Here is a 19062-nt window from a genome sequence, read left to right on the forward strand (position 1 = left end):
TGCAGCAGTTCAAGAAGGCTGTAATAAAATCTGGCCTTACCTGTGGTGCTCATTATTCATGAATTACTACTGAAAATGCTATTAATAACTGATTTTTTTAGAGACGTTTGAAAGACTTTACTTATTTTAGAATAATGTAATTGAAGTTACAGAGTGAAATGTGATTAATCTTTGGAGACTTTATTACTTCCTAGCCTTAGTTGAATCAAAATGTAATGGGTCAACTGGATATTGTTGCCCTCAGGCAGTTGGAAAATTACCAAACATATTTGTGTATTCAAAGAGTGTGCAGCTTGTTGAGAATATCCCAGAATGTATCAGCTGACTTCTGAATGGAAGCAGTGCAGTGTTCGATCTCATTCTGCAAGGATTTGAGTTTGCTTTAATTGTTCAAGACTTTGAAACAAAGTGGCAATTCAGTTCTTAAAGCTTTATTCCAAACATGTCTGAGAATGAAAAATGATTATTTGCTCGTTTTTATTATGTACTATTCAAACGTTAATTACTGTGATTAACCAAACTATAATTTCTTTGTTGACAGGTAGGAAATGAGAAAAAATTATGTTGTATCTTTTTTGAAATTATAAGGTTGAAAGTGATTTCAGTTTGTTGTTTCAAGTGTTTTTAACCCATTGGGAAATGAACTTAAATTAGGGGATTTTTCTGTATTAACTACTGTACATGCCAGTTATGGTATGTCTCTTTAGATTAAAAATGTAGTTTAAAACATATTTTCTTTCGGACAATTTCTTGGCATTTTTAAAAAAATTAGACATCGAAATTGCATATTAAAATAAAACCCAGCCTGTTCCCCAACTCCAAAACCTGTTTGATTCACTTTACCAAATTAACTTTTAATATTGAAATGGTTGCTGCCTCAGTTGAAGGTTTTTAAAGAGAGCTGAGTATAATTTAAAGGAAAATGTTATTGAGTTACGGGGAAAATGCATGTCAGTGCGACTAGATGAGTTGCTCTTTTAGAAGTGAAGCATGAACACACTGAGCTGAATGGCCTTTTTGTGTGCTGTAACTGTTCTGATTCTAATGCTGGAAGTGAAATCCAGAGTGCAAATTGTCTACTTCTATAAATCTTGTCCCATATTTTTGCAATACTGCTTACATTGCTCTAAATTGTTCTTACTCGAAAGGAACAAAATTGAATCTTTTAACTTATTTGCATATCAGCAACTCTCTCAAGCCTGAATATCCTACAACACTGCAAACACTATTGTAATTGATGTCTTAACATTTTATCGACATTTGTCACTGTCTCATTGATTTTACCTTTGGTATCACTGCAATCGTCTTGCACATGTTCTTTGTGCACATCTGCGCTCAGTTATGAAATTTTAGGTACTAGCAGTTATTCTGTCACATCCAATCTTGATAGTCAGTATGCAACAACTGCTGCTCAAATTACTATTTGCTGCTTAAATTGTAGAATGCGAAGACCAAAATGCATATGCTACAAACATGAAAGCAGAAAATGTACTAAATGCTGATCATTCAACAATTGCAGAGAGGACAGACCGTCCGACTGTTCCTGATATTGACCCTTATTCAGAAATGATGAAAGGCTACTCTGGAATTATTATTCTTCCTCCCAAGCACTCTGACCTCAAGGGTTCCAGCATTTTTGTTTCTGTTCCTTAAATTGCTGAATTGAGCTATACGCTTCTCTCTCGCAGGGTATTAACAGCATACTAGCTGATTACCTTAGAACGCAGATATCTTTGGGCTCCTGTATCAGTTCACCTGTTGGTTTTAAGCCATAGGTTTTCATTTTATTGTTTCCGTTCCTTCGACTTGCAATGTTTGATTTTATTGAAAATCACAAATTTGAAACTGATTATTCTAATTGCAGTCTGTTCAAGACTGTCGACTTGAATGTTCTGAATTGCATTCGCTCCAATCGCTTTAAGTTGTTGATCCTGTTGCTCGACCTGAAGCTGCATATGACGAAGTATTTCGAGTTGCAGCAGTAACGAGGATAACAAATATAAAAATATGCGCGCATCTAGCGGACATCACCTCGAAAGAGCAAGAGAAACCGCTGAGATCTGAACGCTTCTGGAAATGGAGCAGTAAATGTACATCCCAAAACTCTGGTTTACAGAAGCGACTTCACTTGATAAGTATGTTGGTGGCTGACCCAGCTCCGATTGTGCCCTCTCCCTGTGGCTGATTGTTCCCTTACCTCCTCGCGACTCTGATTGTTTCCCCTCGGCCTCCCTCCTCACGACTCTGATTGTTCCCCTTGCCCTCCCTCCTCGCGACTCTGATTGTTCCCCTTGCCCTCCCTCCTCGCGACTCTGATTGTTTCCCCTTGCCCTCCCTCCTCGCGACTCTGATTGTTCCCCTTGCCCTCCCTCCTCGCGACTCTGATTGTTCCCCTTGCCCTCCCTCCTCGCGGCTCTGATTGTTTCCCTTGCATCGCCTGCACTCCTCTCGCTCGCGCTGCTTGTAAAGCCGGGCCGCCGCCCAATCAGGGTCAGGCCCGTCAGCGCACGCGTACTGCACCGTCTGGTTGGGGGCGGGTGGGAGAGTGAGATTTCAACATGGCTGAGCTTTACCAGGATCAAAAATGTTGAGTTTCTCTGTTTCGAGCCTTGAAATCCACGAGAAATGGCGAGATTGGCCGATTACTTTGTGGTTGTTGGTTACGACTCTGAAAAGACGGGTGAGTTTTTACTAAACCAAGCCCAAAATTTTAGAAGATGTCGTTGTTCATATGTGTCCATTTAATTTGGTCTGACGAGAGTCCTATTAGGCCGTGAGTGTCTGCAAGAGCAGCTGAGCTGTTCCAGTGGGACATGGGTGGAAACTTAACTGCTTTTTTAGTCATATCACCAGCTTATAGTTTACTAATGTAAACTGTCTTGGCCTATTAAGGCCCTTTCTACATATTGGTTATAGATTTTTGTGTGATTGTTTGATAACTGAATCTTTCAAAACAAATCTGTCCGATTTGGAGTGACTAATGATTGACGTGCAGAATGGCTGTTGACAGTTGAGCTCACGTTCTTGTAAACATGTTAATAGACTCGAATTGCATTTTATTTTTCCTTTATTTTTCTATTTTTTATTTTTCTGCGACTAGAGAACATTTCCAGTGAAATGCTGTTGATGTTAGTGCTATGTATACCTAATGTAAAAAATGTAAAATGTATTGGAAAAGGAAAACGTAATACAATGAAAAGGAAATCTAAAGTTTGTGGCTTATGTTCTTTCTTCAAGGAGTGCATTGGAAAGTTAACCTTTTAAATATTTGTCATATTTAAAAACCTTGTCCTCACAAAGTGTACAAAGCTGAAGGTAATGTGTCAGTATTTTACTGACATCTAATGATTATATAGCCAGCTGCTGAAATTGCATATCAACACAGCAATCCTCTGGGCATAGCAACTTGCTAAAGACAGGCGAGACTGATCTTTTATACACAATCCCCTACAATGACATATAATATAAATGTCTAAGGTAATATTTTGTTCATGCAGGTAATGCTTTTGATCTGTCTTGATTTGTTTGAAATATTACATTTTTAGACTTGGGTATGATCCTCTTGCTACACAGAATTCACAAAATGTAACCATTGTTTAAGAAATAAATGTTGACATTGTATGGGTCTGTCAATATCTGAAAGATGAAAAGAAAAAATACCACACAAAATAGGATACTTCAACAGTACTAATGAATTCCTTCAGATTTTAGGTATTCATCATCACAATTATTAAGGTACAGTAGGATGCTATCTGAACCAGCTTATGCATGATGAATATTTTTGGATGTGGGACCAACTGTAATACTTCCAAATTTGCGCCCAATACAAAGCTAAGTGAGACTGTGTTGTGAGGAACATGTGAAGGAAGATTTTGAAGCTTGGTAAATGGCAAGGACATGGCAGATGGAGCATAATGTGGAAAAATGTAAGGCATGATGTGGAGGTGCTAGTGTTGGACTGGGGTGGACAAAGTCAGAAGTCACACAACAGTAGGTTATTGTCCAAAAGGTTTATCTGAAATCACAAGATTTCCAAGTGCCTTTTTCCATCCTATACTGATACATCTGAATGGATTTTAAGTTTTATTTTGTAACAAGGTATCATTGGCAGACTGTGGAACGTTTTTACAATCTGTTGAAAGCAGCCAAGTAGTTTATCAGCTAATCGTATGCATAATATAGAATATGGGTTACAAGTTAATTGAAACAAATGATCGGGAGCAAAGGTTGATAATTAAAGATTAGATTACTTACAGTGCGGAAACAGGCCCTTCGGCCCAACAAGTCCACACCGCCCGTCCGAAGCGCAACCCACCCATACCCCTACATTTACCCCTTACCTAACACTACGGGCAATTTAGCATGGGCAATTCACCTGGCCTGCACATCTTTGGACTGTGGGAGGAAATCGGAGCACCCGGAGGAAACCCACGCAGACACGGGGAGAACGTGCAAACTCCACTCAGTCAGTCGCCTGAGGCGAGAATTGAACCCGGAGTCTCTGGCGCTGTGAGGTAGTAGTGCTAACCACCGTGCCGCCCACCATCGAGGTACGGATGACCCAGGAATAAAGAAGAAAGATGGAATAGTTTGGGGGACCCGACTGGCTTGCTTACTTTTAAATTGTTTTTATTCTGAGTATGCCTAAGATCGTATACATGATCAACACTTTGTTATATCCACTTATTAAATCATAAAATCCACTTCTCAAACTCATATCGTTAAAACTTCACAACAACATTTGAAAATATTGTGATTGAAACTGTTTGCATTGCTTTTAAAACCTTTTTATTTTCTTTTGGCGGATGCTGGTAAGTTTCTTCATTTCTAGTTGTCACATGAGTGTTTTTGTAACTGAGTGGCTAACGAAGTCAGCATAAGTGTTATTAGAAATCAGCCATGCAGGGTGAATGATAGTTACTTAAAGACCCTACAGTTTCTCCTCTTTATCACACAATGCAAGCTACTTTTATTTCATTACCATTCTGTTCTATTACAAAGGGCAGCTATTGCAGTTTTACTTGTGTGATTTCAAAAATAACTGCCACAAATAAATTACTATTGTAATATATAATGGTGTTAATTGAAACAAATATTCAGGAATATGCAACAAACTTGCTTTAATTCTAGATTTGATGTTTGTGTTTGGGAGGTTTGGGATACTTTATTCTGCAGCCATATCATACAAAAATATCAGTTCATATCATCAAAAAGATACGTATTGTAGGTATATTGAATATCATTCAGCACCTGTTATATTCCTCTTAAAGTTCATGTTCTTGTTTGTTTTCTCTACACTAATGTATTTACTTGCCTTCCTGCTGTTTATATGGTTTATTCTTAAAAATCAAAATATTAATTGTGAATGGTTTTACTCTTATCCTTCTTCTGATTTCTTGGAATTAATATTTTAGTTTAACATAAGTACATAAAATTTCAAGTTTACATGCAACAAAAATTCACTTTAGATTCTGCTCGCCGAGCTGGGAATTTGTGTTGCAGACGTTTCGTCCCCTGTCTAGGTGACATCCTCAGTGCTTGGGAGCCTCCTGTGAAGAGCTTCTGTGATCTTTCCTCCGGCATTTGTAGTGGTTTGAATCTGCAGCTTCCGGTTGTCAGTTCCAGCTGTCCGCTGCAGTGGTCGGTATATTGAGTCCAGGTCGATGTGCTTATTGATTGAATCTGTGGATGAGTGCCATGGCCTCTAGGAATTCCCTGGCTGTTCTCTGTTTGGCTTGTCCTATAATAGTAGTGTTCTCCCAGTCGAATTCATGTTGCTTGTCATCTGCGTGTATGGCTACTAAGGATAGCTGGTCATGTCGTTTTGTGGCTAGTTGGTGTTCATGGATGTGGATCGTTAGCTGTCTTCCTGTTTGTCCTATGTAGTGTTTTGTGCAGTCCTTGCATGGGACTTTGTACACTACATTGGTTTTGCTCATGCTGGGTATTGGGTCCTTCGTTCTGGTGAGTTGTTGTCTGAGAGTGGCTGTTGATTTGAGGGACAGAATATATCTGCTCTGAGAGATTTGGATTAATCAGGGATGGTCAGCATAGAATAAAAGAAAATCCAAAGGTTTCCAAAAAAATACATAAATAGCAGTAAATGTCTGCATAATAGAGTTTACAGAAATGACAGATGATCTGTCAAATGTGTTTAAACAATTTTGGTTGAGATTAGGAAGCCAGTTTATGATGCAAGAGAAATTTTCACTTCTTCAACATGATGATAAACATATAGTTTGTTGCTTTGATCTCATGCTTTAGTGTAGATTAATTTACATTAGCTATTTATGTATTTTAAAATGATTATGGGTGGTTTTAAGAACTCATCACAAGCAATGCAATGTTCAAAACTGAAGTTGGAGTCCTACTATTATAGCCTTTTTTAAAAAACAAAATATTTGTGAGGTTTTCTTGCTCTGTTATGCACTGTCCACAAGATGAGACTGGGTCCCTTACACACAGGTCTGGCTGTAGCTGTGGCAGCCACCTTGCATGGAGTAGGAAGGTTACAGTAAACAAAATAACATTAGCATCTGCATACTTTGGTCATTTGTTGCATTACCAACAACATTTGAAATAAGTTTGGGTGGGTAGCCTATAAATACACAGGAAATTGATGCAGATACCCTGGAAAAACCACCTTGTCTATTAAACTTGCCCCACACTATGGTTGTGCAATCATCAAATCAAAATGAAGCTAAACTTTACCACCAGCACCATCTCTTTTCTGATGTTGTGTGAATTTTAACTTTATCCACCCACATTCTTCTTTACTATCTACTCTCCCACTTAAATGCAGTAATCTCCATGAATAAATTAGAAAGTCAGCCAAAAAGGGGAAAGATATGTTCCTGATCAAAAACGTTCATAGAAGGTTAGATGATCCAAGTCTGAGCTATTTGACAACTTGTCTTAGATATGAACAAGGAACCAGAGTAGGTAATTCAACTCTCTGCGCCTGCTCCACCATTCAATAAGATCATGATGTTAAACTCAACTTTACGTTCCTGTATATTTCTGAAAATCTCTTATCCCCAAGAATCCGCCTCTGCCTTAAAAAATACTTAAAGATTCTGCATTCCACTGCTTTCAAGGAAGGGAATTCAAAAGGTACTTAACCTTTGGAGAGAGTGTTGGGTTCCCTTCTTGAGCTGCTTAAACGCTTGATGCAACTGCAATGCGTCAACTTCTGTGAACAGCCACAATTTCTTTCAACAAGTACGAGCTTTTGGAAGATCACTCTAACACTCTTCGCAACGCTTGTGGAGCGTGTCAAGCGAGGCTCCCTGAACAAGGGAACAGTTCTTCCTTTATACAGGATTTTACATCACAGTCAATTGTGCATGGAAGACACCATCCCCTGCCACTTGCCCGTAGTCACATGCCACCCAGAAACAGTATGATTTAGGTTGTTCCTTGAAACCGTGTGGAGGGGGGGGGCGGAATCCAAGATTAGCCATGATCTGAGAGGATCGCGTGGCAGAGCAATGCTCCGCAGCACAAGCAGGATGAACTTTTAACCTGCCCATTCTTGACCATTGCGATATCCTGGGACTCTAGAAAGATGGTGGAGTCCCAGGAAACTGTGAAAAATTGACTTACCTGTGTTTTTTACCATCCAGAGATGCCAAAGAAGGGAGGAGGAGCGTCTGAGGCCGGGCCCACAGTCCAGCCTGCAGGATCCTCTGACTCGATTACTTTCCAGGCCCTGGTGAATGAGCTCGTGAAAGGTTGCGAGGTGTTGGGTATGCAGATCCAGGAGAAGCTGACTCTGATCTCTGACATGCTGCAGAACCACGAACAGCAGCTAGGACGGATGAGGTTGAGCACAGAGCCACAGTGGTAGAAGCTGAGGCAGCTCCTCTAAGGATAGAATCCAAGCCCTGGAGATGCAGGTCCGTACTTGGCATGACGAATTGGATGATCTTGAGAACAGGGACAGGAGAAAAAATAGGCCTGCGGAATTTATTGAGGACTGGCTGCCGAAATTCCTTAACTTGGAGGCTGGCATGACAGACTTGAAGATCGAGAGGGCACACTGGATCACAGCATGAAGATCAGGTTTGGGCCAATGTCCTCATCCTCTCTTGGTGCGGTTTCATCACTGTAGAGATAAGGAGAGAATTGTTGAAGCTTCCATAATCCAGGGAAAGGATCCGATGGTCCTAATTTATGAGGTCTCAAAGATCATGTTTTTCTTGGACTTCTCAGTGGTGGTGATCCAGAAAGGAAAATCCTATGACAGTGTCAAGTGAAGACTGAGGGAGCTTGGGATTCAGTACTCTGAGGTATCTGGCGGTGCTACGGATCACTTGAGATGGATCCGTACATCTCTTTGACACGTCGGAGAAGGCAAGAGACATTGTGGACAAATTAGCCTAATCTGAACAATTTGGTATGTACAAATAGGAGTGTTGTTTGGTTTGTCTTTTTTATAAAAAAGACAGAGTAAATCCAGTTGGGGCTTTCTTTCCCTTTTTTTTTCTATTGGTAATAATTTGGTTTAAACTATGTTTGGCAGCAGTTGAGTGTACTTTCAATTTCTAAGTTATACCAAACAATGGGTGGGGTAATTAGCCCCTTTTCTTTCAATTTTTTTTCTTTTTTTTAATCCATATTGCCATTTTATGGTGCACTTCCTTTCTTTTCTGCTTGTGTTTATGGCGTGGTTCAAGTTAGGAGAAGGGATAATGGTTGGAATGGCTAGGTGCCTACCTATGGGCAGTCAATACAGGAATTGGTGATTTCTCTAGATGCAGAGGAGGCATTTGACCGAGTTGAGCGGCTGTATTTTTTCTGTACTCGGGAGCAGTTTGGTTTGAGCGAAATCTTTATAAGATGGCTAACGGTTCTGTACAGTGGCCATATCGCCAATGGGGTACGATCAAGTAGTTTTATTATTCTTAGGGACAGCCAGCAGGGTGTCCCCTTTTGCTACTACTTTTTACATTAGTGATTGAACCATTGGCAGTGGCCATTCGTAGGGATCCTAATAGATCAGCTCCAGAAGTGGGGTAAAAAAATTGCATAAAATTTTGTTGTATGCAGACAATGTCCTAATTATTTTTGTCAAATCCAGCAGATCCAGTGCTTCGCCTGATAGAATGCATCTGAATGTCTTATTTGGCTGAATTATTACTATTTATTTTATTTATTTAGTTTAATAGTTGGGTTTTTTATTCTATATTTTCCTATTTACATTTGTACATAGGGTGGGTTGGTTTTTTACTTTTTTTTGTATTGTTTTGTTATATTAAAAAATCTGAGAGATTTAGGTGTTCCTTTTAAAGCAGTGTGTGTGATTTTAGATTGTCACATCCTGCCTGCAAGACAGAAAAACACACCCTGGGACATCCAACTTCTTACATGTCAGCAGAACAAATTAACCCTTTAACATCTCAAATGTTTCCTTATCTGTTTTGAATGGGCGCTCCCTTCCTTTTTAAATAAGGACTCCTAGTTCATATTCTCCAACAAGAGGAAACATCATTTCAACATCTACTGCAGGATCTTGTGTGTTTCAATTAAGTCACCTCCGTGTCTTGGAAACTCCAGAAGATATGGGCCTATGATATCTTGTCTTTACTCATGAGACAATTTGTACTTTCCAGATACTAGTCTAGTAAATCTTCTCTAAACTGCTTGTAATACACATCACCACTTACAGAAGGATGTCTTGTAATGTACTGATGTGGTCCCACTTAGAAAGTATGTAAGATATAAGCAGGTAGGGTTAAGTTTTGAGTTTTGTGGAACAAGAGGTTCAGCTGAACATGACTCAGATCAGATAAGAATTTGCAGTTAACAACAGGGTGCTTGAGGTAAGAGTAATGGGTTAACAAGATGAAAAAGCATTCATTGTTAGAATAATTTAACAATATTGGAAGCATTCAGTATGTAAGGTCAGTTTAACAGGGTGAGAATTATTCATTCTGTGAAGCCAGTTAAGGTTAAGAACATTCAGATGGCTTAATCTTTACTGTTGATGCTCGCTGATTGTAACTGTCGCCTAATCAATATATATGTTGCCTTATCTGGATGTTCCATCCTGTAAAATGACTACATAATTCATTAAAAAGCTGCTATTCCAAAGAAGAATGAGAAGGCGTGTCCCTGTGCACATGGGTGATCCAGGGCCCAGAATAAAGATCAAACAGATAAAACTATACTGTGTTTGCGAGTTTTGAGAAGATGTGTAGCTCAGGTTGAGGTTCTGGATGTAGGTTTGCTCACTGAGTGGAAGGTTTGTTTTCAGACGGTTCGTCATCATACTAGGTAACATCAGTGAGCCTCTGGATGAAGAGCTGGTGGCCCGTTTTCCATTTTGTTTAGGTTTCTTTGGGTTGCTGATATCATTTCCTGTGATGTCATTTCCTGTTATTTTTTTCATGGGGTGGTAAATGGGATTCAAGACAGTGTGTTTATTGATCGAGTTCTGGTTGGAATGCCATGTTTCAAGGAATTCTTTGTGTCTGTGTGTCTCTGTTTGTTTGACTTTTCCTAGGATGGATGTGTGGTCCCAGTCAAAGTGGTGTTCTTCCTTATCAGTATATAAGGATTCTAATGAGAGTTGGTCATGCCTTATTGTGGCTAGTTGATATTCATGTATCTTGGTGGCTAGTTTTCTGCTTGTTTGTCCAATGTAGTGTTTGTTACAGTTCTTGCATGGTATTTTGTAAATGACATTAATTTTGTTTGTTGCCTGTATAGGGTCTTTCAAGTTCATTAGCTGCTGTTTTAGTAAGTTGGTGGGTTTGTGGCCTACCGTGATGCAAAGGGGCCTGTGTAGTCTGGCAGTCATTTGCGAGATGTCTTTGATGTAGGGAAGAGTGGATAGGGTTTCTGGACATGTTTTGTCTGCTTGTTTGGATTTGTTGCTCAAATCGGTGGACTGTGTTCATTGGGTGCCCCTTCTTTTTGAATACATTGTATAGGTGATTCCTCTGTGCTGCTATGTGTGCTGGCTCGTTGAAATAGTGTTCTCATGCAGCTTTGTTTGTAGGTGTTGGGATGATTGCTTCTGTAGTTCAGTATTTGGTCCGTATATGTTGTTTTCCCGGAGACACTGGTTTGAAGTTCCCCATTGGCTGTTCATTCTATTGCAACATCTAAGAATGGCAGTTTGTTGTTGTCTTCCTCCTCTTTAGTGCATTTTATGCCAGTAAGGGTATTATTGATGGACTTGAAGGTTTCCTCTTAGTTTGTTTCATTTAGTGATAACAATGGTGTCATCCATGTTGTAGACCCAAGCTTTGCGTTGGATGGTTGACATGGATGTGTGTTCAAGTCTTTGCATTACTGCCTCTACTAAGAACCCTGATATCGAAGATCCCATCGGTGTTCTGTTGGATTGTCTGAAGGTTTTGTTGTTGAAGGTGAAGTGGATGGTAAGGCATAGATCTACTAGCTTGACCTTGCTGATGAAATTGGTGAAGTTTTTGGTTCTTCTAATAATGTAGTCAGTGTTTCCTTGGCCAGGTTGATATTGATGGGTGTGAACAGGGCTGTTACATCAGAGGAGACCATTATTTCATCCTCTTCTATCTTGGTGTCTTTGTTCTTCATCCCATTACCCACAAACGAAGCTGCATTAGAATATTTGTTCAATGAGCCACCTCACAGGGGAACTACTAAGAGCAAAGTATTCAAAAAGAACGGGTACCCAGTGAACACAGTCCACCAATGTCTCAGCAACGAAACATGTCCAGAAACCCTAGCTGCTCTTCCCTACATCAAAGACATCTCGCAAATGACTGCCAGATTACACAGGCCTCTTGGCATCATGGTAGCCCACAAACCCACCAACACACTAAAACAGCAGCTAATGAATTTGAAAGACCTTATACAGATGAAAAGCAAAACTAAAGTCATCTACAAAATACCATGCAAGAACTGTAATAAACACTACATTGGACAATCAGGCAGCAATCTAGCCTCCAGGATACATGAACATCAATTAACCACAAAATGACGTGACCCTCTCTCACCAGTATCCTTACATACAGATGAGGAAGGACACTACTTTGACTGGGGCAACACATCCATCCTAGGACAAGCCAAACAGAGACACAGAAAATTCCTCGAAACACGGCATTCCAACTGGAACTCTATCAACAAACGCATTGACTTGGATCCCATTCACTGTCCCTGAGAAAAAGAACAAGAAATGCCGTCACCGCAAGAACTGGCATCACCAACCCAAGGAAACCTAAACACGCAAATAGAAAGTGGGTCATGCCACCAGCTCTTCATCCGGAAACTCACTGATGTTAACTAGTATGGTGATGAAACGTCTGAAAATTAAGCTTCCAGCTCAGTGAGCAAACCTACATCCAGAATAAAACTGTCTCTCTGAATGTTTTGCTTCGACTGATAGGGGGAATTGAGATGACTTCATCAATGCCCCGTATAACTGAAGCACAACTTTAGTACTCTCTTGAATTCAATCCCCCGGCAATAAATGAGAATATCATATTAGATTTCTTGTTTACATACTGTACCTGCAAAATAACCATCTGTGGTTCATGCACTGGGACATCTAGATCTCTCTGCAACTTCACGGTTTAGAAATATGTTCTTTCTTTTATTTGTTCTGCCAAAATGCACTATATCACACACTGTACCCCTTTTATCAGAACTTCCACTCATTCAGGCGAAAGTGAGTACTGCAGATGCTGCAGTAATCAGAGTCAAGAGTATGGTGCTGGAATAACACAGCAGGTCAGGCAGCATTAGAGACACAGGAAATTTGACATTTCGGGAAAAGCCTTCTACTCATTCAACCTACCTATTAGCCATTGTGGGCTCCTTGTATCCTCTTCAACTCACTTTCCTATTCTATGTCATCATCAAGTTTAGCTCTTGTACCTTTGATCTCTTCATCCAGATTATTTCGATAAATTATAAGTAGTTGATACCATACCTCCCACCCTTGTGGCACACCAGCTAGCCTGAAAAAGACCCATTTATTCCTCCCCTCTGCTTTCTCTTAGCTAATTTCTGTCGATGTCAATATGCTGTTTCCCACACCTTGAGCTTTTATTTTCTGCAATAATTGTTATTGTGGCACTATACCAATTGTCTTCTGGAAATCTAAGTACAGAGGAACCTCGATTATCGAAAGAAGATTTTAAGGTCCCTCAAATGTTACATCAAATAGGTAAGTGCATTTGACTTGCCTGTACTGAAGAATGTGTGAAAATGCTGGCAAAAATGAAGAAACACAAGTGGCTCAAGCATCTTTAGATATTTTTAAAGGAAGGATTTTATACAGCCCTTTGCAAAAGTAAGTGTTTTACATGACTGTACAAGTATTTTCGTCATTTAGCTGGTCCATTCTTTTAAAAAGAATGGGCGAGAATATAAATGCATGTGGGAGGCAGTGCTTCCGTCTTTCTATCGTGAGACTGCATTCCTGGAAGCTGATAGTTGTAATCGTAGAAGCTGTTCGAGACTTTGTTTAATGCTGTCTTCACCACTCCTTGCCAATTGGTGACCATTGCTGCATTTTTAAAAGGTTTTCTTGTGTTCTCATTGCTCCATTTTCATCACATGAAGTCTGTGTCTTTTTGTGCTCAATACATTAAAATTATAGATTTAAATAAGTTCTCCGTTAGAGATAAAATTAATAATCCGAATAATGAATTATCCGAATGAAATAGTGCCTGCCCATCTCATACGGATGATAGAGGTTCCTTTGTACATTGACTGGTTTCATCTTCATCTACACCATATGTTACTTCAAAGAACTCCAATAAATTAGTTAAACATTTTACAGGTCGTTCTGCTATAACAAAATTTTGTCAACATGAATTTGCTGTAATGTGATTGATGAATTGCGAATGCTGTTTTTAAAGTGCAACCTTTTTGAAATGTATGTTTGATGTAATGCAATAACATTGCCAACACTTTAAGTGCTGTTTTTAAATCACAATTTTTTATAATGCATGGTTGCATGAGAATGTAACCATCACATTATAGAAGAACTGTATTTCCCTTTGCCAAAGCCAGATTGGCTCTATCTGATTACCTTGAACTTATCCAAGTGCCCCATTAAACATCTTTAATAAAAACTTCAAACATTTTCTCTATGATGTTAAGTGATCTGCTGTGGTTTCCTGCTTTCTGTCTTCGTCCTTTTTGAATAAAGGAGTTACACTAGCTGTTTTCCAATATAAAACAAAATTACCTGAATCGAAAGAGTTTTGGAAAATTAAAACCAACGTATCAACTTTCACTTGCTACTTCTTTTAAGAGCTGAAAATGTGTTGCTGGAAAAGCGCAGCAGGTCAGGCAGCATCCAGGAAGCAGCAGAATCAATGTTTTGGGCATGAGCCCTTCTTCAGGAATGAGGAAAGTGTGCCAAGCAGGCTAAGATAAAAGGTAGGGAGGAGGGACTTGGGGGAGGGGCGTTGGAAATGCGATAGGTGGAAGGAGGTTAAGGTGAGGATGATAAGGCGAGGGTGATAGGCTGGAGTGGGGGTGCGGGCGGAGAGGTCAAGAAAAAGATTGCAGGTTAGGAAGGTGGTGCTGAGACAAGGTGGGGGGAGGGGAAATGAAGAAACTGGAGAAATCTGAGTTCATCTCTTGTGGTTGGAGGGTTCCTAGGCGGAAGATGAGGCACTCTTCCTCCAGCTGTCATGTTGCTATGGTCTGACGATGGAGGAGTCCAAGGACCTGCATGTCCTTGGTGGACTGAGAGGGGGAGTTGAAGTGTTGAGCCACGGGGTGGTTGGGTTGATTGGTCCGGGTGTCCCAGAGGTGTTCTCTGAAACGTTCTGCAAGTAGGCGACCTGTACTTTTTTTAAGACACGAGGATGAAATCCATCAGGACCTGGAGGCATGTCAACTCATGATTCCAACAATTTACTCATCACTACTTCCCTGGCAAATATAATTTTCATGACTTTCTCCCTCCCTTTCAATTCCAGATTTCCAGCTATTTCCAGGATGCTACCTGTATCCTCTCTAATGAAGACTGATGAAAAATATTTGTTCAATTCATCTGCCATCTCTTTGTCCTTTGTTACTAATTTCCCCAGACTAATTTTCTGTAAGACTAATACTATAATTTTTTTATAATAACATTTGAAGCAACTCTTTACCTATCTTAACTTCAAGCTCTAATTTTTCCTTCCTTATTAAATTTGTAATAATTCTTTGCTTTTTTCATTCTGTCCAATCTTCTGATTTGCTGTCCATCTTTGTGGAATTATGTCTTTTCATTACATTTGATACTATTGTTGACATTTTTAATACAATGGCAGGTTTGTCCCTTAGATTTTTCCCTATTTGTTGAAATGTATCCATTCTGCACTTTTGGGACTATCCCTTTTTAAACACTTGCCACTGCATCTTTATGTAGTTTGCCAGTTGATGTGGGTTAGCTTTGCTTTCATGCCCTCATCATTTCCCCTGTTTAAATTCAAAAGTGTAATTTTGGAACCATCCTCTATCCCTTTACAGTGCGTCAAGTTGGATCATATTATCATTGCTCCCAGGGATGTTTTCACTATAAGGTTATAGTCATGTACAGCATGGAAACAGACCCTTTGGTTCAGCTCATCCATGCCGACCAGCTATCCTAACCTAATCTAATCCCGCTTGCCAGCACCCAACCCATCTCCCTCCAAACCCTTCCTATTCATATATCCATCCAGCTGCCTTTTAAATGTTACAATTGTACTAGCCTCCACCACTTCCTCTGGCAGCTCACTCCATGTACGCACCAACCTCTGTGAAAAAGTTGCCCCTTAAGTCCCTTTTATATCTTTCCCCTCTATGCCCTCTAGTTCTGGTCTTCCCCACCCCAGGGAAGAGACTTTGTTTATTTATCCTATCCATACCTTTTATGATTTTATAAACCTCTATGATTGTTAAGGTCAATAATTGATCCTGTACCATTTATCAAAACTAGGTCTAATATAGCCTGGTGCCATAAAATGCTAGCCTGAGAAATTATCTGCAAGCATTTAATCAATTCCTCATCAAGACTGCATTTTCCTATTTTATTTTTCCGGTCTGCATGTAGGCTAAAATCCCCTATGATAATTGCTGCACCCCTTTTGACAAGCTTCCGTTATTTGTTATCATTTGATGGGAGACCTGTATTCAACTTCCATGAGCTACGTCTTACCTTTTTTTATTCTTCATCTTGACTCAGATTGCTTCCATACCCTGGATTAGATTAGATTAGATTAGATTAGATTACTTACAGTGTGGAAACAGGCCCTTCGGCCCAACAAGTCCACACCGTCCCGCCGAAGCGCAACCCACCCATACCCCTACATCTACCCCTTACCTAACACTACGGGCAATTTAGCATGGCCAATTCACCTAACCTGCACATCTTTGGAGTGTGGGAGGAAACCGGAGCACCCGGAGGAAACCCACGCAGACACAGGGAGAATGTGCAAACTCCACACAGTCAGTCGCCTGAGGCAGGAATTGAACCCAGGTCTCTGGCGCTGTGAGGCAGCAGTGCTAACCACTGTGCCACCGTGGAATTAAAGACACCCCTCGCTATTGTGCTAATATTATTAATGTGCAGACCTTCTTAAAGGTCTTATACCGTTTCAATATTCAGCCTCCAATTGGTCACCCTACAGTCATGGAAAGTGAGGTGGCATAGAATTTCAATGTAGTTGCCACCTTTAGAGGGCGAACTGGGAAAGGATGGTGTAGGATCATGTCAAATAACGACCGAAATCAATGGAGGGCGAAAATAGCTTCTTAAATTCAGCAATCACAGCACATGTTCGAGGCAGTAATAGAACTCGACATACAGTTCTCACAAGAGCCCCTTTATACACACTTCTTCCATATATTAAAATTCCATTATTATGGTGTTACATTTTTTATCTCTAGTGTGAAAAGGTTTGAAGTGCTTCTGTTTTGGGAGTCAGGAGATGGGTTAAACATGGAAGACTGATTAGCAAGGTTAGATCTCATGGAATACAGGGAGAACTAGTCATTTGGATACAGAGCTGGCTCAAAGGTGGTGTGGAGGGTTGTTTTTCAGACTGGAGGCCTGTGACCAATGGAGTGCCACAAGGGTCGGTGTTGGGCCTCTACTTTTTGTCATTTACATAAATGATTTGGATGCGAGCATAAGAGGTACAGTTAGTAAGTTTGCAGATGACACCAAAATTAGAGGTGTAGTGGACAGCAAAGAGGGTTACCTCAGATTACAACAGGATCAGGATCAGATGGGCCAATGGACTGAGAAGTGGCAGAAGGAGTTTAATTCAGATAAATGCGAGGTGCACCTGACGAAGGGGCCATGCTCTAAAAGCTAGTGATTTCAAATAAACCTGTTGAACCAGAACCTGGTGTTGTGTGACCTCTGACTTTGTCCCAGTCCAACAGCGGCACGTCCACGTCCACGTCATGGCTGACAGTGTAATTTAAATTCAGTAAAAGGAAATTCTGGAATCACCACAAGTATAATGAAGATTGTGATTTCAGTCAATTGTTAGACAACCTCACCTGATTGACAAATATCCTTTTTAGAAAGGAAGTTGCCATCGTTAACTGGTCTGCCTACATGTGACTCCAGACCCCAAAACTGTGCTTGATTCTTAACTATCCTCTGGATAATTAGGGATTGGCAATAAATACTGGCCTAGCCACATCCCATGAACGCATTATAAATTCTTATAAAGTGGGAAATGCTGCAACCAATTTGTGTACTGAATGCTTCCACAAACAGCATTATGATATTGTCCAATTTTATTTTGTGGTATTAATTTGAGAGATTGGTAGTGATCAGGACACTGGAGATAACTCGTATTGTTTGAAATAGTAATGTGGGATCTACCCTTTGAAGAAAGCAGATGGAACCTTGGTTTAATGTCTTATATGAATGATGATGCATCTGACGGTACTTTTACTCCCGCATATTGCATAGTGAATGTCAGCCAGAACTTTTGAACACAAGTCTTTGGAATAGTCCAAATTCAGATTCAACAGCACGAGTGCTACCACCTAAGTTACAACAAACAGTGAAAAAAATTACATTTGGTTGATCATATTGCAATCATTTATTTTGAGATTTTTCCCATGAATCATATTTGTTCCTCTCCTGACTTCATTAACCTTTAGGAACACAGTTTGCTGAAAGAAATGATTAAACATGTAAGTAAAGTTATACCTTTTTTTTCAGGAAGCTTAAATTGGAGAAGTACAAATAGTAGATAACGATCTCAGATTAGCTGAATATATTCACTGATGAAGGGATTTTGCCCAAAACGTCGATTTTCCTGCTCCACGGATGCTGCCTGAACTGCTGTGCTTTTCCAGCACCACTCTAATCTAGAATCTGGTTTCCAGCATCTGCAGCCCTTTTTTTTACCTGAATATGTTCACTGCGTTTTATCTCTCCCTCAAAATATTTACATCCTTACAAGTACCTTGGCAACAAAGCCACAGTTTCATCACAAGTAAATACTGATACCAATGTGAATATGCAACAAGACTTCACCAGAGTGATTTCATGCCACCTGTTTGATTATAAGTTTTCCCACTTGTGTCGCTTTTGTCACAGTAATAGCAAAGCTCTTGTGGCAAAGTTGCACCTTGACTCTCTTCAAAAACTCTCCATCTACTCCTTGAGGCTCATTGTGATGCCTTGCTAAGCTTGGCATTGACTGCCTTCATGAAGATGCCCTCATTTGACTTCTGGTACTAGTATTCATCTGTGGTGATTTCAACACACACTAAAAGCATTCCATTCACATTTGCGTCTCACAATATTCCTCGCCCTTATCACCAAGACCTGGACCATGCTATTTTAAAGGTTATTTCCCTGTAACAACACTTGCGATTATCTCCATTGTTAACAACATTCTTTTACTTCAGACCTACTCCTGTCATTCTCATTCAGAGCAAGCAGCGCGTTCTAAGAAATGGCTTCTTATTGATTACATTTGACATTTTCTTTGAAGGTTGAATTCTGCCTGACCTAATTTATATTTGTATTAACTGATAATATACGAGCATCGCTGGAAAACCCAGAAGTTGTTGTGCAAATCTAATACTCCTTGAAGTAGTGGTGAACAG

The 19062-nt window shown here is 40.0% G+C and overlaps 1 protein-coding gene across 1 annotated transcript in view; it reads left to right on the plus strand.

Annotated features, from left to right (window-relative positions):
* The first annotated feature begins 2533 nt into the window (after nt 1-2533).
* sbf2 (SET binding factor 2) overlaps nt 2534-19062 on the plus strand; it is a 568047-nt gene continuing 551518 nt past the window's right edge. The window contains 1 exon segment of the mRNA XM_072592265.1: nt 2534-2680. Coding sequence (XP_072448366.1) covers nt 2626-2680 — 55 coding nt within the window. The 5' untranslated portion in view covers nt 2534-2625.

The sequence above is a fragment of the Chiloscyllium punctatum genome, chromosome 22, assembly GCF_047496795.1.
Source record: "Chiloscyllium punctatum isolate Juve2018m chromosome 22, sChiPun1.3, whole genome shotgun sequence".
Classification (NCBI taxonomy): domain Eukaryota; kingdom Metazoa; phylum Chordata; class Chondrichthyes; order Orectolobiformes; family Hemiscylliidae; genus Chiloscyllium; species Chiloscyllium punctatum.